This window comes from Chiloscyllium plagiosum, unplaced genomic scaffold, assembly GCF_037043375.1.
Source record: "Chiloscyllium plagiosum isolate Xiang-an unplaced genomic scaffold, Cpla_swu_hap1 HiC_scaffold_9, whole genome shotgun sequence".
NCBI lineage: Eukaryota > Metazoa > Chordata > Chondrichthyes > Orectolobiformes > Hemiscylliidae > Chiloscyllium > Chiloscyllium plagiosum.
The window spans coordinates 124,511,511-124,537,057 of record NW_028270147.1 but is presented as its reverse complement, the minus strand read 5'-3'; the positions used below and the strand labels follow the sequence as shown (position 1 = coordinate 124,537,057).

At 51.2% G+C, this 25,547-nt stretch overlaps 1 gene segment (V, D, J or C); it reads left to right on the top strand.

The window, feature by feature from the left end:
• LOC148149312 (Ig kappa chain V region Mem5-like) overlaps positions 1-21,004 on the top strand; it is a 29,997-nt gene extending 8,993 nt beyond the window's left edge. The window contains 1 exon segment of the V gene segment in view: positions 20,167-21,004. Within this exon segment, the coding sequence occupies positions 20,167-20,495 (329 nt within the window).
• The last annotated feature ends 4,543 nt before the right edge of the window (positions 21,005-25,547 follow it).

Here is a 25,547-nt window from a genome sequence, read left to right as displayed (position 1 = left end):
TCACCCTCACCTTCACCATCAACCTCACCCTCACCCTTCACCTTCACCGTCACCTCCACATTCACCCTCACCCTCATCCTCACCTTGACCTTCACCTTCACCCTCACCTTCACCTTCACCTTCACCTTCACCCTCACCCTCACCCTCACCCTCAATCTCACCTTCACCCTCACTCTCACCCTCACCCTTCACCCTCAACTTCACCTTCACCCTCACCCTCACCTTCACCCGCACCCTCACCTTCATCTTCACCTTCACCCTCACCCTCACCTTCACCTTCACCCTCACCCTCACCCTTCACCTTCACCGTCACCTCCACCTTCACCCTCACCCTCACCCTCACCTTCACCTTCACCTTCACCCTCACCTTCACCTTCACCTTCAACCTCACCCTCACCCTCACCCTCAATCTCACCTTCACCCTCACTCTCACCCTTCACCTTCACCTTCACCCTCACCCTCACCCTCACCCTCACCCTCACCTTCACCGTCACCTTCACCTTCACCCTCACCCTCACCCTCACTCTCATGCTCACTCTCACCCTTCACCTTCACCCAACCCTCACCCTCACCCTCACATTCACCCGCACCCTCACCTTCATCTTCACCTTCATCTTCACCTTCACCCTCACCCTCACCCTCACCTTCACCCTCACCCTCACCCTCACCTTCACCTCCACCCTCACCCTCACCCTCACCTTCACCTTCATCTTCACCTTCACCCTCACCCTCACCCTCACCCTCACCCTCACCTTCACCTTCACCCTCACCCTCACCTTCACCTTCACCGTCACCTCCACATTCACCCTCACCCTCATCCTCACCTTCACCTTCACCTTCACCTTCACCCTCACCTTCACCTTCACCTTCACCCTCACTCTCACCCTCACCCTCACCCTCAATCTCACCTTCACCCTCACCCTCACCCTCAACTTCACCTTCACCCTCACCCTCACCCTCACCTTCACCCGCACCCTCAACTTCATCTTCACCTTCACCCTCACCCTCACCCTCACCTTCACCTTCACCCTCACCCTCACCCTCACCCTTCACCATCACCTCCACCTTCACCCTCACCCTCACCCTCACCTTCACCTTCACCTTCACCTTCACCCTCACCTTCACCTTCACCTTCACCCTCACCCTCACCCTCAATCTCACCTTCACCCTCACCCTTCACCTTCATCTTCACCCTCACCCTCACCCTCACCTTCACCCTCACCTTCACCTTCAACCTCACCCTCACCTTCACCTTCACCGTCACCTCCACATTCACCCTCACCCTCATCCTCACCTTCACCTTCACCTTCACCCTCACCTTCACCTTCACCTTCACCTTCACCCTCACCCTCACCTTCATCTTCACCGTCACCTCCACATTCACCCTCACCCTCACCTTCACCTTCACCCTCACCCTTCACCTTCACCCTCACCCTTCACCCTTCACCTTCACCTTCACCTCCAACTTCACCTTCACCTTCACCTTCATCCTCACTCTCACCCTCACCCTCACCCTCACCTTCATCCTCACCCTCACCCTCACCCTCACCTTCACCCTCACCCTCACCCTCCCCCTCACCTTAACCTTCATCCTCACCCTAACCCTCACCCTCACCTTCATCTTCATCCTCACCCTCACCCTCACCCTCACCCTTCACCTTCATCCTCACGCTCTCCTTCAACCTCACCTTCACCCTCACCCTCACCGTCACCCTCACCTTCACCTTCATCCTCACCCTCACCCTCTCCTTCATCCTCACCCTCACCTTCACCCTTCACCTTCATCCTCACCCTCACCTTCACCTTCACCCTCACCCTCACCTTCACCTTCACCCTCACCCTCACCTTAAACTTCATCCTCACCCTCACCTTCACCTTCACCTTCATACTCAACCTCACCTTCACCTTCACCCTCACCCTCACCCTCACCCTTTACCTTCATCCTCACCCTCACCCTCACCCTCACCTTCACCTTCACCCTCACCCTCACCCTCACCGTCACCTTCATCCTCTCCCTCACCCTCACCCTCACCTTCACCTTCACCCTCACCCTCATCCTCACCCTCACCCTCACCTTCACCTTCATCCGCACCCTCACCCTCACATTTACCTTCATCCTCAGCCTCACCCTCACCCTCACATTCATCTTCATCCTCACCCTCACCTTCACCTTCATCCTCACCCTCACATTCACTTTCATCCTCACCCTCACCTTCACTTTCACCCTCACCTTCACCTTCACCTTCACCCTCACCTTCACCCGCACGTTCACCTTCACCTTCACCTTCATCTTCACCTTCACCCTCACCCTCACCCTCACCTTCACCTTCACCCTCACCCTCACCTTCACCTTCACCCTCACCCTCACCCTTCACTTCCACCTTTACCTCCACCTTCACCCTCACCCTCACCTTCACCTTCACCCTCACCTCACCCTCACCTTCACCTTCACTCTCACCCTCACCTTCACCCTCACCCTCACCCTCACCTTCACCCTCACCTTCACCCTCACCCTCACCCTTCACTTTCACCTTTACCTCCACCTTCACCCTCACCCTCACCCTCACCCTCACCCTTCACCTTCACCTTCACCCTCACCCTCACCCTCACCCTCAACCTCACCTTCACCCTCACCACAACCCTTCACCCTCACCCTCACCCACACCTTCACCTTCACCTTCAACCTCACCTTCACCTTCACCTTCACCTTCACCTTCCCCCTCACCCTCACCCTCACCTTCACCCTCACCCTCACTCTCATGCTCACTCTCACCCTTCACCTTCACCTTCATCTTCACCCTCACCCTCACCCTCACCCTTCACCTTCACCCTCACCTTCACCCTCACCCTCACCTTCACCTTCACCTTCATCTTCACCTTCACCCTCACCCTCACCTTCACCTTCACCCTCACCCTCACCCTCACCCTCACCCTCAATCTCACCTTCACCCTCACCCTCACCCTTCACCTTCATCTTCACCCTCACCCTCACCCTCACCCTCACCCTCACCCTCACCTTCACCCTCACCTTCACCGTCACCTCCACCTTCACCCCCACCCTCACCCTCACCTTCACCTTCACCTTCACCCTCACCTTCACCTTCACCTTCACCCTCACCCTCACCCTCAATCTCACCTTCACCCTCACTCTCACCCTCACCCTTCACCGTCAACTTCACCTTCACCCTCACCCTCCCCTTCACCCGCACCCTCACCTTCATCTTCAGCTTCACCCTCACCCTCACCTTCACCTTCACCCTCACCCTCACCCTTCACCTTCACCGTCACCTCCACCTTCACCCTCACCCTCACCCTCACCTTCACCTTCACCTTCACCCTCACCTTCACCTTCACCTTCACCCTCACCGTCACCCTCAATCTCACCTTCACCCTCACTCTCACTCTTCACCTTCACCTTCACCCTCACCCTCACCCTCACCCTCACCCTCACCTTCACCCTCACCTTCACCTTCACCCTCACCCTCACCCTCACTCTCATGCTCACTCTCACCCTCACCCTCACCTTCACCCTCACCCTCACCCTCACCTTCACCTCCACCCTCACCCTCACCCTCACCTTCACCTTCACCTTCACCTTCACCCTCACCTTCACCTTCACCTTCACCCTCACTCTCACCCTCACCCTCACCCTCAATCTCACCTTCACCCTCACCCTCACCCTTCACCCTCAACTTCACCTTCACCCTCACCGTCACCCTCACCTTCACCCGCACCCTCAACTTCATCTTCACCTTCACCCTCACCCTCACCCTCACCTTCACCTTCACCCTCACCCTCACCCTCACCCTTCACCATCACCTCCACCTTCACCCTCACCCTCACCCTCACCTTCACCTTCACCTTCACCCTCACCTTCACCTTCACCTTCACCCTCACCCTCACCCTCAATCTCACCTTCACCCTCACCCTCACCCTTCACCTTCATCTTCACCCTCACCCTCACCCTCACCTTCACCCTCACCTTCACCTTCAACCTCACCCTCACCTTCACCTTCACCGTCACCTCCACATTCACCCTCACCCTCATCCTCACCTTCACCTTCACCTTCACCTTCACCCTCACCTTCACCTTCACCTTCACCTTCACCCTCACCCTCACCTTCACCTTCACCGTCACCTCCACATTCACCCTCACCCTCACCTTCACCTTCACCTTCACCCTCACCCTTCACCTTCACCCTCACCCTTCACCCTTCACCTTCACCTTCACCTCCAACTTCACCTTCACCTTCACCTTCATCCTCACTCTCACCCTCACCCTCACCCTCACCTTCATCCTCACCCTCACCCTCACCCTCACCTTCACCCTCACCCTCACCCTCCCCTCACCTTAACCTTCATCCTCACCCTAACCCTCACCCTCACCTTCATCTTCATCCTCACCCTCACCCTCACCCTCACCCTTCACCTTCATCCTCACCCTCTCCCTCACCCTCACCTTCACCCTCACCCTCACCGTCACCCTCACCTTCACCTTCATCCTCACCCTCACCCTCTCCTTCATCCTCACCCTCACCTTCACCCTTCACCTTCACCCTCACCCTCACCCTCACTCTCATGCTCACTCTCACCCTTCACCTTCACCCAACCCTCACCCTCACCCTCACATTCACCCGCACCCTCACCTTCATCTTCACCTTCATCTTCACCTTCACCCTCACCCTCACCCTCACCTTCACCCTCACCCTCACCCTCACCTTCACCTCCACCCTCACCCTCACCCTCACCTTCACCTTCATCTTCACCTTCACCCTCACCCTCACCCTCACCCTCACCCTCACCTTCACCTTCACCCTCACCCTCACCTTCACCTTCACCGTCACCTCCACATTCACCCTCACCCTCATCCTCACCTTCACCTTCACCTTCACCTTCACCCTCACCTTCACCTTCACCTTCACCCTCACTCTCACCCTCACCCTCACCCTCAATCTCACCTTCACCCTCACCCTCACCCTCAACTTCACCTTCACCCTCACCCTCACCCTCACCTTCACCCGCACCCTCAACTTCATCTTCACCTTCACCCTCACCCTCACCCTCACCTTCACCTTCACCCTCACCCTCACCCTCACCCTTCACCATCACCTCCACCTTCACCCTCACCCTCACCCTCACCTTCACCTTCACCTTCACCTTCACCCTCACCTTCACCTTCACCTTCACCCTCACCCTCACCCTCAATCTCACCTTCACCCTCACCCTTCACCTTCATCTTCACCCTCACCCTCACCCTCACCTTCACCCTCACCTTCACCTTCAACCTCACCCTCACCTTCACCTTCACCGTCACCTCCACATTCACCCTCACCCTCATCCTCACCTTCACCTTCACCTTCACCCTCACCTTCACCTTCACCTTCACCTTCACCCTCACCCTCACCTTCATCTTCACCGTCACCTCCACATTCACCCTCACCCTCACCTTCACCTTCACCCTCACCCTTCACCTTCACCCTCACCCTTCACCCTTCACCTTCACCTTCACCTCCAACTTCACCTTCACCTTCACCTTCATCCTCACTCTCACCCTCACCCTCACCCTCACCTTCATCCTCACCCTCACCCTCACCCTCACCTTCACCCTCACCCTCACCCTCCCCCTCACCTTAACCTTCATCCTCACCCTAACCCTCACCCTCACCTTCATCTTCATCCTCACCCTCACCCTCACCCTCACCCTTCACCTTCATCCTCACGCTCTCCTTCAACCTCACCTTCACCCTCACCCTCACCGTCACCCTCACCTTCACCTTCATCCTCACCCTCACCCTCTCCTTCATCCTCACCCTCACCTTCACCCTTCACCTTCATCCTCACCCTCACCTTCACCTTCACCCTCACCCTCACCTTCACCTTCACCCTCACCCTCACCTTAAACTTCATCCTCACCCTCACCTTCACCTTCACCTTCATACTCAACCTCACCTTCACCTTCACCCTCACCCTCACCCTCACCCTTTACCTTCATCCTCACCCTCACCCTCACCCTCACCTTCACCTTCACCCTCACCCTCACCCTCACCGTCACCTTCATCCTCTCCCTCACCCTCACCCTCACCTTCACCTTCACCCTCACCCTCATCCTCACCCTCACCCTCACCTTCACCTTCATCCGCACCCTCACCCTCACATTTACCTTCATCCTCAGCCTCACCCTCACCCTCACATTCATCTTCATCCTCACCCTCACCTTCACCTTCATCCTCACCCTCACATTCACTTTCATCCTCACCCTCACCTTCACTTTCACCCTCACCTTCACCTTCACCTTCACCCTCACCTTCACCCGCACGTTCACCTTCACCTTCACCTTCATCTTCACCTTCACCCTCACCCTCACCCTCACCTTCACCTTCACCCTCACCCTCACCTTCACCTTCACCCTCACCCTCATCCTCACCTTCACCTTCACCTTCACCTTCACCCTCACCTTCACCTTCACCTTCACCCTCACTCTCACCCTCACCCTCACCCTCAATCTCACCTTCACCCTCACCCTCACCCTTCACCCTCAACTTCACCTTCACCCTCACCCTCACCCTCACCTTCACCCTCACCCTCACCTTCACCTTCACCCTCACCTCACCCTCACCTTCACCTTCACTCTCACCCTCACCTTCACCCTCACCCTCACCCTCACCTTCACCCTCACCTTCACCCTCACCCTCACCCTTCACTTTCACCTTTACCTCCACCTTCACCCTCACCCTCACCCTCACCCTCACCCTTCACCTTCACCTTCACCCTCACCCTCACCCTCACCCTCAACCTCACCTTCACCCTCACCACAACCCTTCACCCTCACCCTCACCCACACCTTCACCTTCACCTTCAACCTCACCTTCACCTTCACCTTCACCTTCACCTTCCCCCTCACCCTCACCCTCACCTTCACCCTCACCCTCACTCTCATGCTCACTCTCACCCTTCACCTTCACCTTCATCTTCACCCTCACCCTCACCCTCACCCTTCACCTTCACCCTCACCTTCACCCTCACCCTCACCTTCACCTTCACCTTCATCTTCACCTTCACCCTCACCCTCACCTTCACCTTCACCCTCACCCTCACCCTCACCCTCACCCTCAATCTCACCTTCACCCTCACCCTCACCCTTCACCTTCATCTTCACCCTCACCCTCACCCTCACCCTCACCCTCACCTTCACCCTCACCTTCACCGTCACCTCCACCTTCACCCCCACCCTCACCCTCACCTTCACCTTCACCTTCACCCTCACCTTCACCTTCACCTTCACCCTCACCCTCACCCTCAATCTCACCTTCACCCTCACTCTCACCCTCACCCTTCACCCTCAACTTCACCTTCACCCTCACCCTCCCCTTCACCCGCACCCTCACCTTCATCTTCAGCTTCACCCTCACCCTCACCTTCACCTTCACCCTCACCCTCACCCTTCACCTTCACCGTCACCTCCACCTTCACCCTCACCCTCACCCTCACCTTCACCTTCACCTTCACCCTCACCTTCACCTTCACCTTCACCCTCACCGTCACCCTCAATCTCACCTTCACCCTCACTCTCACTCTTCACCTTCACCTTCACCCTCACCCTCACCCTCACCCTCACCCTCACCTTCACCCTCACCTTCACCTTCACCCTCACCCTCACCCTCACTCTCATGCTCACTCTCACCCTCACCCTCACCTTCACCCTCACCCTCACCCTCACCTTCACCTCCACCCTCACCCTCACCCTCACCTTCACCTTCACCTTCACCTTCACCCTCACCTTCACCTTCACCTTCACCCTCACTCTCACCCTCACCCTCACCCTCAATCTCACCTTCACCCTCACCCTCACCCTTCACCCTCAACTTCACCTTCACCCTCACCCTCACCCTCACCTTCACCCGCACCCTCAACTTCATCTTCACCTTCACCCTCACCCTCACCCTCACCTTCACCTTCACCCTCACCCTCACCCTCACCCTTCACCATCACCTCCACCTTCACCCTCACCCTCACCCTCACCTTCACCTTCACCTTCACCCTCACCTTCACCTTCACCTTCACCCTCACCCTCACCCTCAATCTCACCTTCACCCTCACCCTCACCCTTCACCTTCATCTTCACCCTCACCCTCACCCTCACCCTCACCTTCACCCTCACCTTCACCTTCAACCTCACCCTCACCTTCACCTTCACCGTCACCTCCACATTCACCCTCACCCTCATCCTCACCTTCACCTTCACCTTCACCTTCACCCTCACCTTCACCTTCACCTTCACCTTCACCCTCACCCTCACCTTCACCTTCACCGTCACCTCCACATTCACCCTCACCCTCACCTTCACCTTCACCTTCACCCTCACCCTTCACCTTCACCCTCACCCTTCACCCTTCACCTTCACCTTCACCTCCAACTTCACCTTCACCTTCACCTTCATCCTCACTCTCACCCTCACCCTCACCCTCACCTTCATCCTCACCCTCACCCTCACCCTCACCTTCACCCTCACCCTCACCCTCCCCCTCACCTTAACCTTCATCCTCACCCTAACCCTCACCCTCACCTTCATCTTCATCCTCACCCTCACCCTCACCCTCACCCTTCACCTTCATCCTCACCCTCTCCCTCACCCTCACCTTCACCCTCACCCTCACCGTCACCCTCACCTTCACCTTCATCCTCACCCTCACCCTCTCCTTCATCCTCACCCTCACCTTCACCCTTCACCTTCATCCTCACCCTCACCTTCACCTTCACCCTCACCCTCACCTTCACCTTCACCCTCACCCTCCCCTTAAACTTCATCCTCACCCTCACCTTCACCTTCACCTTCATACTCAACCTCACCTTCACCTTCACCCTCACCCTCACCCTCACCCTTTACCTTCATCCTCACCCTCACCCTCACCCTCACCTTCACCTTCACCCTCACCCTCACCCTCACCTTCACCTTCATCCTCTCCCTCACCCTCACCCTCACCTTCACCTTCACCCTTACCCTCATCCTCACCCTCACCCTCACCTTCACCTTCATCCGCATCCTCACCCTCACCTTCACCTTCATCCTCACCCTCACATTCACTTTCATCCTCACCCTCACCTTCACTTTCACCCTCACCTTCACCTTCACCCTCACCCTCACCTTCACCCGCACGTTCACCTTCACCTTCACCTTCATCTTCACCTTCACCCTCACCCTCACCCTCACCTTCACCTTCACCCTCACCCTCACCTTCACCTTCACCCTCACCCTCACCCTTCACTTCCACCTTTACCTCCACCTTCACCCTCACCCTCACCTTCACCTTCACCCTCACCTCACCCTCACCTTCACCTTCACTCTCACCCTCACCTTCACCCTCACCCTCACCCTCACCTTCACCCTCACCTTCACCCTCACCCTCACCCTTCACTTTCACCTTTACCTCCACCTTCACCCTCACCCTCACCCTCACCCTTCACCTTCACCTTCACCTTCACCCTCACCCTCACCCTCACCCTCACCCTCAACCTCACCTTCACCCTCACCACAACCCTTCACCCTCACCCTCACCCACACCTTCACCTTCACCTTCAACCTCACCTTCACCTTCACCTTCACCTTCACCTTCCCCCTCACCCTCACCCTCACCTTCACCCTCACCCTCACTCTCATGCTCACTCTCACCCTTCACCTTCACCTTCATCTTCACCCTCACCCTCACCCTCACCCTCACCCTCACCTTCACCCTCACCCTCACCTTCACCTTCACCTTCATCTTCACCTTCACCCTCACCCTCACCCTCACCCTCACCCTCACCCTCACCTTCACCATCAACCTCACCCTCACCCTTCACCTTCACCGTCACCTCCACATTCACCCTCACCCTCATCCTCACCTTGACCTTCACCTTACCCTCACCTTCACCTTAACCTTCACCCTCACCCTCACCCTCACCCTCAATCTCACCTTCACCCTCACTCTCACCCTCACCCTTCACCCTCAACTTCACCTTCACCCTCACCCTCCCCTTCACCCGCACCCTCACCTTCATCTTCACCTTCACCCTCACCCTCACCTTCACCTTCACCCTCACCCTCACCCTTCACCTTCACCGTCACCTCCACCTTCACCCTCACCCTCACCCTCACCTTCACCTTCACCTTCACCCTCACCTTCACCTTCACCTTCACCCTCACCCTCACCCTCAATCTCACCTTCACCCTCACTCTCACCCTTCACCTTCACCTTCACCCTCACCCTCACCCTCACCCTCACCCTCACCTTCACCCTCACCTTCACCTTCACCCTCACCCTCACCCTCACTCTCATGCTCACTCTCACCCTTCACCTTCACCTTCACCCAACCCTCACCCTCACCCTCACATTCACCCGCACCCTCACCTTCATCTTCACCTTCATCTTCACCTTCACCCTTACCCTCACCCTCACCCTCACCCTCACCTTCACCTTCACCCTCACCCTCACCTTCACCTTCACCGTCACCTCCACATTCACCCTCACCCTCATCCTCACCTTCACCTTCACCTTCACCTTCACCCTCACCTTCACCTTCACCTTCACCCTCACTCTCACCCTCACCCTCACCCTCAATCTCACCTTCACCCTCACCCTCACCCTTCACCCTCAACTTCACCTTCACCCTCACCCTCACCCTCACCTTCACCCGCACCCTCACCTTCATCTTCACCTTCACCCTCACCCTCACCCTCACCTTCACCTTCACCCTCACCCTCACCCTCACCCTTCACCTTCACCATCACCTCCACCTTCACCCTCACCCTCACCCTCACCTTCACCTTCACCTTCACCCTCACCTTCACCTTCACCTTCACCCTCACCCTCACCCTCACCCTCACCCTCAATCTCACCTTCACCCTCACCCTCACCCTTCACCTTCATCTTCACCCTCACCCTCACCCTCACCCTCACCTTCACCCTCACCTTCACCCTCACCTTCACCTTCACCCTCACCCTCACCCTCATCCTCACCTTCACCTTCACCTTCACCTTCACCTTCACCTTCACCTCTCAGTCTCCTATTTCAGCAATACTCCACAGGGCCCTACCATTTCCTGTACAAGTCCTGCCCTGGTTTGCCTTTCCAAAATGCAACATCTCACATTTATCTAAATTAAACTCCATTTGCCACACCTCTGACCATTGCCCCATGTGATCAAGGTCCCACTGTACCCTGAGATAATCTTCTTCACTATTCACTGTCCCGCCAATTTTAGTGTCAATTACAAACTTATGTTAAGTCCTATATCCACAGAGAAATCATTTATTTAAATGACCAAAAGCAGTGAACCCAGCACCACTCCTTGCGGCACACAGCTATTCACAGATCTCCAATCTGAAATTCAACCCTTTACCACCACTCCCTCTCTCCTATCTTCAAGCTAATTTTTTTACCCAAACGGCTATCTCCCCCTGGATCCCATGTGGTCTAACCTTACTAACCAGTCTGTCATGTGGAACCTTGTCAAACATTTTACTGAAGTCCATAAAGACACTGTCTACTGTTTTGCCTTCATCAATCTTCTTTGTCACCTCCTCAATCAAGTCAGGTAGACACAATTTCCCATGCACAAAATCACATTGATTATCCAAATGGATGTAAATCCTGTCCCTCAGAATCCACTCCAATATCTTACATAGCACTGACATCATGCTCACTAGTCTATAGTTCCCTGGCTTTTCCTTACAGCCTTTCTGAAATAATGATACAACATTAGCCAACCTCTCTGGTTCTCCAACACCTTACCTATAGCTGTTGATGATAAACATATCTCAGCAAGGGGCCCAGCAATCTCTTCCCTAGTTTCCCACAATGTTCTGGGATACACCTGATCAGGTCCTAGGGATTTATCTACCTTTATATGTTTTAAGACCTTTCGCATCTCCTCGTTTGTATTGTGGACTTTTTCAAAACATCACTATTTTTCCAAATTCCCTCGCTTTCATATCCTTCACCACAATAAATACTGACCTGAAATATTTGTTTAGGATCTCACCCATCTCCTGTGTCTTACCAAAATACAGCACTCACATTTATCTGAATTAAACTGCATCTGCCATTCCTCAGCTTACTGGCCCAGTTGGTCAAGATTCCATCGTACTCTTATACAGCCTTCTTCACTGGCCACGATGCCATCTGAAAATTCACCTGAACATAGTCTCGCAATTCTGGCCCCTCTCTGCCTGTTACGTTGCTACTGCCCCAGTCTATATACAGAATTTAAAGACCCCGTCACCCCATTCTATCATATTTGCAAGTCTCTGTAAATTCCTTGAATTTGTATTCCTCCACATCCTTCCCGCTGGGTGGTGAGGATTCTGTGGACCTTGGTGTTCCTCTCTGATATTCCCTCCTGGCTCCCACAGCCCTGCCAAGTTAATTTAAACCCGCTCCAACAGCACCAGTAAATCACCCCAAAGGAACTCAGTCCCAGCTCTGTTCAGCAGCAACACTGTCTGGTCTGTCCAGGTCCCATCTCCCCCAGACCCACTCCTAATGTCCCAAGAATCTAAAGCCCCCCCTCTTGGACCCTCTCTCCAGCCCCACAGTCACCTGTATTATCCTCCTGTTCCTCTTCTCACTTGTGGGGGGCACTGGAAGTAATGTGCAGATTCCTTCTTTTTAGTTCCTGCTCCTAATTCCTTTCCACGCTCCCTAAATTCTGACTGCAGGACCACATCCTTTTTCTCCATCCATCACTGAGACCGATGTGGACCACGACTGCTGACTGTTCCCCCTGTCCCCTCAGGGTGCTCTGCAGCTGTTCAGTGACATCCTTGACCCTGGCACCAGGGAGACAACACACCATCCTGGATTCCCATCTGCAGCTGCAGAAACACCCATCAATTGCCCTCACTCTTGAATCTCCTCTCACTATCGCTCTTCCAGTGTTCCTTGTGCCTCCCTGTACAGCTGAGCCCCCCGTGGTGCCAGGGACTTGGCTCTGGCTGCACTCCCCAGATGAACCATCATTCTCATCAGGATTCTGAAATGAATCCTGGTTGGAGTGTGAGATGCACTCAGGGGATTTCTATACTAGCCGCCTGGTCCTTTTGGATGGTCTGCTGCTTCCCCATTCCCTCTCTCCCTGCATACTCTGAAGCTGCAGAGTGACCACATCTTGAAACGTGCTCTCCATGGAGCTCTCAGCCTCACGGACGCTCCACACTGACACCAGCTGCTGCTCAAGCTCTGAAACCTGGAGCTCCAACTACTGTCACTGACCAGACTTCCTGTACTCATGGTACTCCAGAAGCTGGGAAGCATTCTGAAATTCCCACATAGATGCACATTCTCTCCACTCTTTGGTTATCTCTTGGCAACATTCTGATGAGAAACAGCTCCAGCAGGGCTCACAGTCCAGTGGGTTCAGTGTTCCAGGGGTTTGGTGAAACTCTCCAGAAGACTTTAAGAAATAGGAGCAGAAATCAGCCATTCAGCCCATTGAATCTGCTCTGCCATTTGATCTTGGCAGATATGCTTCTCACCGCCATTCTCCCGCCTACTCACAGGTACTTTCAATCCCCTTAACAATTACGAACCTATTTATCTCTGTCTTAAATACACTCGGTGACTTGGCCTCGACTTCCCTCTGTAGCAATGAGTACCACAGATTTCCCACCCTCTGGCTGAAGAAATTCCTCCTCATCTGAGCTCGAAAGGGTCGGCCCTTCATTCTGAGGCTGTGCCTTGGTTACCGAGTCTCTCCTGTTTTTGGAAACATCTTATCCCCATCCACTCTATCTGGGCCTATCAGTATTCTGTAAATTTCAATAAGATCTCTCCTCATCCCTCTAAACTCCATTAAGTACAGACCCAGAGTCCTCAACCATGCCTCATATGACAAGCTCTTCATCCCCAGGATCATTCTTGCAAACTCTTCCAATGCCAGCACATTGTTTCTTAAAATATGGGTCCCAAAACTGCTCACAATATTCCAAATGCAGTCTGACCAGAGCCTTACACTGCATCAGCAGTACATCTCTGCTCTTGTATTCTAGATCTATTGAAATGAATGCTATCATTTCATTTGCCTTCCCAAGCACAAACTGGACCTGCCTGTTAACCTGAAGAGAAACCTGAATGAGGTTTGTGCTTTAGATTTCCAAAGGCTTTCCTCATTTAGAAAACAGTCTTTGCATCTCTTCTTCCTGCCAAAGTGCATAACCTCACATTGTAACACATTGTATTCTATCTGCCACTTCTTTGCCCACTCTCCGAGCCTATCTAGGACCTTTTACAGCCTCCCCACTTCCTCAACACTACCTGTCCCTCCACCTATCTCATGTCACCTGCAAACTTAGCAACAATGTCTTCACTTCCTTCATCCAGATTGTTCATATATAACGTGAATAGTTTTGGTCCCAGCATTGACACCTGCAGAACTCTACCGGTCACCAGCTGCCGTTGTTCCTCACTCTCTGCTTTATGCCAACCTGCCAGTCCTCAGTCCATGCCAGTACATTGCCCCTAAAACTATGGGCGCTTATTGTATGTCAAATGTTTTCTGGAAATCCAAGTAGATTACTTCCTCTGACTCTCCTTTGTCTGACTGGCTCATTGTCACCTCAACGAATTCTAGCAGATTTGCCAGGCATGACCTCCCCTTGATGAAGCTGTGTTGACTCAGCCCTATTTTACCATTGCACTTCCAAGTCCTCTACAATTTCATCCTTAAATTGAAGTCTAAAACTTTACCAACAACTTAGTCCAGGCTAACTGACCTATAGTTTCCCATTATCTACCTGCCTCCCTTCTTAAACAGTGGTATTGTGTGAGCCATTTTCCTGTCCCTTGCCCCCACTAAATCCCACGACACCCCACCTCCACACCCTGACTCCATTGATCCCTGAAAGATCATCACCAATGTCCTCACAACCTCCTCAGTGATCTCTTTCAGAACACACTGGTGTAGTTCTTCCAGTCTGGGTGAGTTATCCACATTTAGACCTTTCAGCTTCCCCAGTACCTCCTCCTTAGTGATGGCCACTACACTCCCCTCTGCCCCCTGACAGCCTTGAAGTACTGGTATGCTGCTGGTGTTTTCCATGGTGCAGACTGATGTAAAGTATCGATTCAATTCCTCGGCTATTCCTTCATTTCCTATTCTTCGTTCTCCAGTCTAATTTTCCAGCGATCCAAAGTCTATTTTTGCCTCCCTCTTCCTTTTTATATATTTGATAAAACTCTTGCAACCTTCTTTTATATTACTGGCTAGCTTACCCCCACATTTCACCTTCTCCACCCTTAATGATTTTTCAGTTTCCCCTACAGGTTTTTAAAGGCTTCCCAATTCTCTGACTTCCCACTATTCTCCGCCACATTGTGTGCTTTTCCTTTTGCTTTTATGCTGTCCTTAACCTCCCCCATCAGCCATGGTTGCCTTGTCCTCCCCTTATTATGTTTCTTCTTTTTTGGGATGAATTCCTACTCTGCTTCCTGAATTACCCCCAGAAACTCTGCTGTTTGCTGCCCCACCATCTTACCTGCTCGGCTCCCCTTACAGTCAACTCTGGCCAGCTCCTTCCTCATGTCTTTGTAGTTACCTTTACTCAATTGAAATCCTGTTCCATCTGATTGCAGCTTCTCCCTCTCAAACCACAGGGGGAATTCTATCGTATTATGGTCACGTATCCATAGGGATACTTTCACCTTAAACTCACTAATCAAGTTTGCCTCATTACACATCACTGAATCCTGAACTGCTTGTTCCATAATGGCTCAACCACAAGCTGCTCCAAAAACCATCTCATCGACATTCCATGAAATCCTTTCCTTGAGATGCGCTACCCAGTCCACCTATCCATTGAAGTCTGCCCTGACATTTAGTTTATGGCTTTTCTGTTTCCTGATAGATTTCCTTCCCCACACCCTGATTACTGCTTGGAGACCTGAACAAAACTTGCATCAGATTCTTTATTTCTTGCGGTTCCTCAACTCTACCCACACAGATTCTACACCTTCTGACTCTCTATCACTTCTTGCTATTGATTTAATTTCATTTCTCACTAACAAGGCAACTCTTCCCCCCTCTGACCATCTGCCTGTCCTTTTGATAGGACATGCATTCTTGTATATTTAGTTCCCAGCCTGGATCCCCTTACAGCCATGTCTCTGTGATACCCACAACATTGTACCTGCCAGTTTCAATCTGCACTACAAGCTCATTGTGTATACTGTGTGCTTTTAAGTACAACACCCTCAGTCCTGCATTGACTGCCCTCCTTCTCATCATTAGGAGAAAGTGAGGACTGCAGATGCTGGATGCTGCTTGACCTGCTGCATTTGTCCAGCAACACATTTTTAAGCTCCTTCTCATCATTGTCCTCTTATCTGCTGTGCTTGATATTTGATCTCTGATCCTTTCCATCCTCTCAAACTTATTACATCTTCTAAAAACTTGAATACCCTCTCCTGAGCCCTCCTCCATTTTAACTGGTTTAAATTCTTTGGAAACTTAATTTATCTCAATTTGTGGCATCACTTTGTTGACCTTACTCGGAATGCTTCGTGTGTTTAGATACAAACTCTTTAAGTTTGTTCTATTATTGATTTTCCCTGCACTTTTATGGTTCCTTTGATATTCAAAAATTCTGTCCCTTCCTTTTATTTTCTGGTAATAATCAATCCCATCACTAACCAGCAATCCTCCCTTCTCCTTTACCTTCCATTTTCTCATTTTCCATCCAACTGAACCAAATAACTTTCTCTTTGGGTTGAGTTCAGGCCAATATTTATCGTTGAGCCAACATCATTATTGCTCTTTGATCTCATTGCTTCTAGTGGGATCGTGCTGTGTAGAAACTGGCTGCCACTTTACTGGCATTGCAACAGTGACTGCTTGTCAAACAAAACAGTCTGTAAATGTCTTTGGGCGAGCCTGAAGTATTAAGGGCTGGATTGAAATACAATTAGAGTCAGAGAGATAGACAGCACAGAAACAGACCTTTCGGTCCAACTTGTCCATGTTGACCAGATATCCTAAATTAATCTAGTCCCATTTGTCAGCATTTGACCCATATCCCTCTAAACTCTTCCTATTTATATACCCATGCCTTTTAAATGTTGTAATTGTACCAGCCTTCACCACTTCTTCTGGCAGCTCATTCCACACAATTAACACCCTCTGAATGAAAACGTTGTCCCTTCGGTCCGTTTTAAATCTTTCCATTGTCACCTTCAGCCTATGCCCTCCAGTTCTGGACTCCCCCACTCTGGAGAAAAGATCTTCTCTATTCACCCTATCTAAACCCTACATGATTTTATAAACCTCTATACGGTCACCCATCAACCAGCAATGCTGCAGGGAAAATGGCCTCAGCTTGTTCAGCCTCTTCCTTTTGCTCAAACCCCCCAACCTTGGCAACATCCTTGTAAATCTTTTCTGAACCATTTTAAGATTCACAACATTTTTCCTACAGCAAGGCGACCAGAATTGCACACAGTATTCCAAAAGTGCCTGAACCAATGTCTTGTACACCCGCAACAGCTCCCAACTCCAATACTCAATGCACTGACCAATAAAGGAAAGCAAACCAAATTATTTATTTACCCCCCCACCTGCCTGCAACTCCACATTCAAGGAACTATTATTTTTGTTTTTGGATGAACTGGGAGTCTTTCGGTTGTGAAAGATGCCATTCCATGACACTTTTGGATGAAGAGCCGGCAGTTCCCCCTGGTGTCCCTGGTCAATATTTATCCTACAGTCAAAATCACTAAAAATATATTCCTCTGTTAATTATCATACCGTGTTTGGGATCTTGCTATGCACAGTCTGCTGGAAAGATCCATTGGGGCATCCTGAGATGGGGACAGGTCCTACACAAATGCAAGTCTGTTATTAAGGTTTGAGTCTCCTGATCCGGATCCTCACCCATTGTCTGCGCACTCTCACCTTCCAGGGTTCATTAGGAGCAGTGACCATATCTGACCCCAGGACACTGAGACTCTTTGCAGCCTCACCCTTGACGTCAGCCTAGTGGTGTGCAGCAAGGCTTGGAATGTAATCTACAACCTTCTACACAGACACCCAATGTGACTCTTTCCTGAATTGTGTAGATCCAAGTCTGCTCCAATGTTCTCGGATAAAGTTCTCCTGATCTGTGGGTGATCGGAGATTTGTTAAAGACGTATCGAGCTCCATCCCACTTTCCAGCTCTTGCTCCATAGCTCTGGAGGTTTCACTGTTCAAGTGAATATCCAAGTGTTTTTCAATGTGATGAGAGTTTCTGCCTCTCCCACCCCTTCAGACAGACAGTCTCAGATCCCACCAGCCTCTGGTGGAAAACAATTACCGTCAACTCCCCTCAAACCCTGCCCCCAAATGATTTCAATCTCTCATCATGGTTATTGCCCTCTGTGCTGGTGGAAATCAGTCCTTCCTACACACCTTATCCAGGCCCCCCATTGTTTACACACTACGATCAAATCTTCCCTCAGCCTCTTCTGTTCCAAAGAAAACAGTCCCAGCCAATCCAATCATTCCTCAAAGCTGAAACTCCCCTTTTCTGACAAAATCCTCCTCTATCCCCGTCTCTAATGGGATCACATCCTTCCTGTCATGTGGTGACCAGAACCGTACACTGTTCTCTCACTATGCTCTAACTGGGGTTATATACAGTTCCAGAATAAACAAACTCCTCGCTTTCACTGTCAACCGAAAATGAGATAAGGGAGGCGATGGTCTAATGGTATTATTGCTGAGCTGTTAATCCAGAGATCCAGATAATGTTCTGGGGACCAGGGTTAGGATCCAGCAGATGGTGGCATTCAAATTCAATCAAACAAAATCTGTAATTAAGAGTCTAATGACAACCATGAAACCATTGTTGATTGTCAGAAAAACGCCATCTGATTCCTTCATGTCCTTTCGCAAAGGAAATGGCCATCCTTACCATGTGACTCCAGAACTACAGCAATGTGGTTGACTTTAAACTGCCCTCTGGGTGATTAGGGATGGGCAATAAATGCTACTGATCCAGCAATGTCCTCATTCCATTAAGAGTAAAAGAAAAACACTTTCTCCCATGTGTCTTCTTGATCACCTTACTGACCCGCATTAATCACCATGGCCACATCTTCCACCTCCACACTCATGTGACCTCCAGCTTCAAATTGATGAGAGACATTCCTTCATTGTGTGAGAAAAAGATAGAAACGTCCAAACTAGGAGCAGCAGTAGGACATTTGGCCCCTCAAGCCTGCTCCACCATTCAATATGATCATGGCTGATCATCCAACACAGTCCCCTGTTCCTGCTTTCTCCCCACATTCTTTGATCCCTTTAATCCGAATAACTATATCTAATTCCGTCTTAAACACATACTGCATCTAATTCCCTCTTGCTGGAAAAATGGATGACAATTATTGAGTTGTTGTTTTTTGACCAGCATGGACGCAATGGGCTGATGGGCCTTTTGGGTCTCTCTGACTCGATGACTCTATGATTATATATTATGCATAACTGGGTACCAAGGACTGACACATGTGGTACTCTAAGTTGTAACTACCTGTCATTCAGAAAAAGACTCCTTCTTTCTGTCCTGTCTGCCAACTAGTTCCCAATCCATGTCAGTGCATGACCCCTAATCCCTTTGTTCATTCGGTCGAGATTTGGGAGTCCCACCCTTACTCATTGTGGGAACAGATTCTGAACGATCTCTGTCTCGTCCTTTGAGGGCTCCCACTGCCCTGACACTGATTTCCCATCATGTCACTGCTTCCGGTCCACTTTTACCAAAGCACCACACAGTTTAATAGAATGAAAACTTTTACACTTGCTCCATGGTTCTCCATTTCCATCCCTCCTCTCAATCTCTCTGAGTTCTGATCACTGTCACTAAAATGATCCCCCATTGATAACCCTTCCAGCTGCCCTCATTCATTCCATAAACAATGGTCTAAAACTGTCCCTTCTCTTTCATCATCACCCTCTCAGGAGCAATTAGGGATGGATAATAAATGCTGGCCCTGCCAGTAACACTCACATCCCAAGAAGCAATGTGAACAATGCCCATACTTTTGTCGTGTTTATTCTGTATTGACCAAAAATGTTCACAAAGATTGTTTTGCCAGTGAATATTGTGAGGGTTAAATTCCCTTCAAATGGCAGGGATTAAAATTGTTTCTCTTGTCTTTCAGGCTGTGAGAACTCTCAGCCCAAGCAGACCCTGCTGCCCCCCTCCCCAGAGCAGGTCAATGCCAAGGGCACTGCCACCCTGGTGTGCCTTGCCAATCACTTCTATCCTGATGAGCTGGAGGTGCAGTGGAAGAAGGACGGTGCAGTCATTTCAGACGGGGTTCAGACCAGCAACTACCTGCGAGCTTCGGACAGCACCTACAGTGTCAGCAGCCTGCTGACCCTCTCTGGGTCTGACTGGAAGTCCAACGCTCGCTTCTCCTGTGCCCTCACCCACGTGACCCTCTCCTCTCCCCTCAGCAAGAGCATAGTGAGATCAGAATGTGTGTAGAGTGTTCAAGACAGTCCACAGAGGTGACACAACTTTAAATAGAACAGGGCTGAGCTGGCAGGACAAAGGTCATTGTTAGTACTGAATTTCAACTCTTCCTTCTCGGGACTGACTTGGAGACACTCCTGAGGTTTGGATGTTAAAGCAGGTGTTTGGATTGTGTCGAGAGAGCTTAATGCTGTGTCAAACCTCATGCTGTCCTTGTCCTGGGAGTGTTTGATGGGGACAGGGTTGACTTGTGATGCTAAATAAAATTTCTTGAAGATGCTGAAGACTGTCAGCTGTACAAAACAATGTGAACCTCAGAGATCTCTGCTTCAGTTAACCAGATCATCTTCCTGCTCAGCCGCCAGTTCCAATTTAAGGGTTTTGTCACTGTTTTCTCATGTTGTTGAGAAAATCTCCACAAGTGTTTTCCTCAAGCTCCATTGGGCTATGAATTTGAGCAGCTTACTCTGTCTGGGCTATTAATTCCAGTTGTTTTTTTTCTGTCAATGTGAATATGGAAAAGGGAATAAAGATGAAAATTCAGTCTTCGTCTCTGTGTGCTTTGAAAATAGACGACCTCCCCCCTCCCCCTATTGATTGGCTGCATTTCAGTAGGTCATTGTCACAATTGGTTGCTTGGCCTGTCCATCAATTATAATCATCAATCATCAATCCTTTTCAAATAATCCCTTTGATCAGGAATTTATGTAGGTTATAAGATTCTAATACGAACATGATTTGGAGATGCTGGTGTTGGACTGGGGTGTACAAAGTTAAAAAATCACACAACACCAGGTTATAGTCCAACAGGTTTAATTGGATGCACACTTGCTTTCGGAGCGACGCTCCTTCATTAGGTGAAAAGAACAAAAACTGAAAGCTGTTAGGACTTAATAAGTACAATCTGACACATTCCCTCTTCAATCAGTTGGTCCAGGCCCAGCTGAAGGGATTGCACTGTGCAATCCTTGCTGCATGTTGGGTAGCCCCTGAAAAAAATCTCGACCATTCACAGAAATTGTCAGCTGTGTCTCTCTGAGTGTGAGTGTTTAACTTCATGCTGCCTGCAGGTGTCTCACTGAGTGTGGGTATGTTACTCAGAGAGACACCTACAGGCAGCACTGAGTAACACACCCACATTCAGAGAGACACCGACAGGCAGCACTGAGTTACATGCTCACACTCAGAGAGACACCAACAGGCAGCACTGAGTAACACACGCACATTCAGAGAGATCAATCCGCAGCATGGAGTGTCATCATGTTACTCAGTGCTGCCTATTTCTCAGAGTGCGTGTGTTACTTAGTATTGCCTGTAGGTGTCTCAACCCGAGTGTGTTACTCTGTGCTGCATGTCGGTGTTTCTCTGAGGAATGTGTCTCGAGCCCTGGATTGAGAATGGGCCTTGTGCTGGGGATTGTAGATTAGGCTTTAATCTTCTCAAATCATGAATGAAAAACAGTTCAGCTGATTCAGTCTGAGATGGCAGCTCATTCAGATGGCCAAAATTAAAAAGCACACAACACCAGGTTATAGTCAAACAGGTTTATTTGGAAGTAGAAGCGTTCAGAGCACTGCTCCTTCATCAGGTAGCTGGAGGGGCAGGATCATTGGACACAGAATTTCCAGTAAATTGAGATGGCAGCTGAGAGTATATTCTCGGTAAGTGAGTGATTTCAGAGGTCGTGGACACTGTGCTCCCAAATGTGTTGCCCAATTCCGAGGGGATTTACTGAATCCAGGGTCAGAGCAGTCGTGGCTGCCTGCCCAGCCAATGCTGGCTCCCCATAGTCATATTTCAGTAGTTAATTAACCCAAAACTAGGTGCAGCAATATTACCTTCCAGGGAGGGGAGCTGTCTGAGTGAGGGAGGTTGAACTCTTGCAGCCCCAAGAGAGGTTGCGGTAGATTAATAACAACTACCATGACTACCATGACGGTGCCACTTACTCTCCTCTTGCCCCAGCTGTGATGACCCTCAGGTTAAAAGTGTGACTGCTCTGGGATGATGACCACATTTCTGGTTGATGGAGCGAAGGTCAACCTCTCCCAAAGACAGCACAAGCTGGATCGAAGGGGCATCAAGAGTAAGCATGGGGAGATTGAGGGTGACAGAAGGAGGGGGTTGGTTGGCAGATCACTATAGGCAATTTAGCACGGCCAATTCACCTAACCTGCACGTCTTTAGATTGTAGGAGGAAACCAGAGCACCCAGAGGAAACCCACGCATACACAGGGAGAATGTACAAATTCCACACAGACAGTTGCCTGAGGCTGGAATCAAACCCGGGTCAAAACACTCGGACCAGTCTTGACTTCGCTCCAGCCTCTGCCTCTAGTTCTGGCCCCATCCACTCTGCAACTAAGACTCTGGCTGCATTTCCCAGGGTCACCCTAAGTCCTACCTGCAGCTAGCCAGCACACTCACTCATCCTCCTCACCCATCCATCCCCACAGTGCACCCTATCCCTCCACTTCTCCCTCTTCACCTCATCCCCACCTTCCCATTCCCCCACCTCACTCCACAACCCACCTCCGTCCCAATCTCCTTTCTCTCCCACACCCATTCCACCGTGCTGCATCACAACCAACCCTCACCCACCACATGCCATCACCCTTCCCCCCTCCCCTCCTTCAGCCAACTTGGGCCCCCCCGAAGACCTCGCCCCCGAGCCTTGCCCCATATTTACTATCCCCCCATAACCTCGAACTCTCTGAGGCCAAAAGGTCCATCCTCAGAAAGGGCTCACAGTCATTCCCGCCCGACGCCACCTCAACGAATCCCACAACCACCACGATGCGGAGCTCTTCTTCCACCGCCTCTACCTCCGTGTCTTCTTCTTTAACAAAAACTCCCAACATCCTTCTGAGGACCCCTTCTCCCACCTCCAACCTTCCTCCACCACTTGGTCACCCCCTCCAGCTGTGTACACTTCCTCGACCTCTTCATTGCTGACTGCTGATGTGACATCAGGTGCCTCAATTTCTCCCCTCACCCTCTCCAGCCACACCCTCCCCGAACATGCAGCACTCCACTCTCTCCGCTCCAACCCCTGGTTCACCATCAAACCCGCTGACAAAGGTGGGGCAGTGGTAGTCTGGAAGACTCACTGCTATGTCGCAGAGGCCAAGCGCAAACTCTCCAACACCACATCCTACTTCCCACTTGCCCATGACCCCGCCACGACCCATCAGGCCAAAATCACTCGCACTGTCAGTGCCCCCATTGCCTCCAGTGATCTCCCCTCTACTGCCTCTAATCTCAGTCCCCCAGCCCAGCAATGCCCAGTTTGTCTGCTCCCCAAGATCCACAAGCCCATATACCCTGGGTAACCCAACATCTCAGCATGCTCCTGCCCCACTGAACTCATCTCATCCTACCTCAACTCCATCCTCTCCTCCTTGGTTCAGACACTTCCCACCGACATCCGTGACACCAACCATGCCCTCCATCTCTTCAGTAACCTCCAGTTCCCCAGCCCTAAGTGCTTTACCTTCACTATGGGTGTGCAGTCCTTATATATGTCCATACCCAATAAGGATGGCCTCCAGCCCTCTGCTTCTTCCTCTCCAACAGACCTATCCAGTCTCCTCCACCAATACCCTCCTCCGCCTTGCTGAACTGGTCCTCACGCTCTACTACTTTTCCTTTAACTCCTCCCAATTCCTCTAAATCCAGGGGGTGGCTATGAGTACCTGGATGGGCCCCAGCTAACCCGCCCCTTTATTGGCTATGTTGAACAGTCCCTCTTTCTTGCCTACACAGGCACTGTGTCCCAGCTCTTCTGCCATTACACTGATGACTGCATCGGTGCAGCATCCTGCACCCAGACTGAACTGGAGCAGTTCATCGACTTCACCCACAACTTCCACCTTGGCCTCAAATTCACTTGGTCCACCTTGGACACCTCCCTCCCCATTAATGACCTCTCCATTCCCATCTCCGGTGACAATCTTCAGACTGACATTTACTTAGACTCCCATAACTAACTGGAGTAAACCTCCTCCCACTCAGTATCCTGCAAGAACTCCATCCCATTCTCCCAATTCCTCTGCCTCTGCCCCAACTGCTCGGATAAGGAGACATTCCACTGATCACAGATGTCCACCTATTATGAACAATGTGCTATTCCTCCTTCTGTCATGCACTGCACCACCTCCATTTCCCATTCCACTGCTCTAAACCCCTCCAAACGTAATAAAGACAGAGCCCCCTTGTCCTCACCTACCACCCCACCAATCTCCGCATCCACCACATCATCCTTAAATACTTCCACCAACTCCAGCTAGACCACACCACCAAGAACATCTTCCTCTCCCTACCGCTGGCTGCCTTCCACAAGGACCATTCCCTTTGACAATTCTTGGTTTGTGCCACTCACTCACCAACCCTCCCGAACCCCCAGGAACCTTCCCTTGCAACCCAAAAAGATGCAAAGCCTGCTGGTACACCAACCCCTCACCTCTATCCAGAACCCCAAACAGTCCTTCCAGGTGAGACAGAGGTTCACCTACCTCTCCTCCAACCTATTTCACTGCATCAGGTGCTCCTGATGTGGTCATCTCTACATCGGGAAGACCAAACGTAAACTTAGGGAACATTTTACCAAGCATTTCAGCCAGGCCCGGAGGGACTGAACGGTCCTCCCAGTCACCACCCATTTTAATTCCCCTTCCCACTCCCTTTCTGACATGACGATCACTGCCCTCCTCCATTGCCACAATGAACCAAACCACAAATCAAAAGAACAACATCTCATCTTCTGTCTGGGCAGCCTACAGCCTGGAGGACTCAACATTAAGTTTGCCAATTTCAAATAATCACCCTTCCCATCCCCAGACTCCCTTCCCAACTCCTCGCCCTCCCTTCCACTCCTCCCTGCCACCAAACAGATTCATTCCTCCCATTAACCAACCAGGTAGTATCATCTACTTGACATCACTGATCCCCACTTCATCATCCTGTCCCAGTCACCCCCTTTATCGGCAGCTCCCCCAACACCCAACCCCATTCCTGAAGAAGAGTTACACCCAAAATGTCAACTTCTTCAACACCTGATGCTGC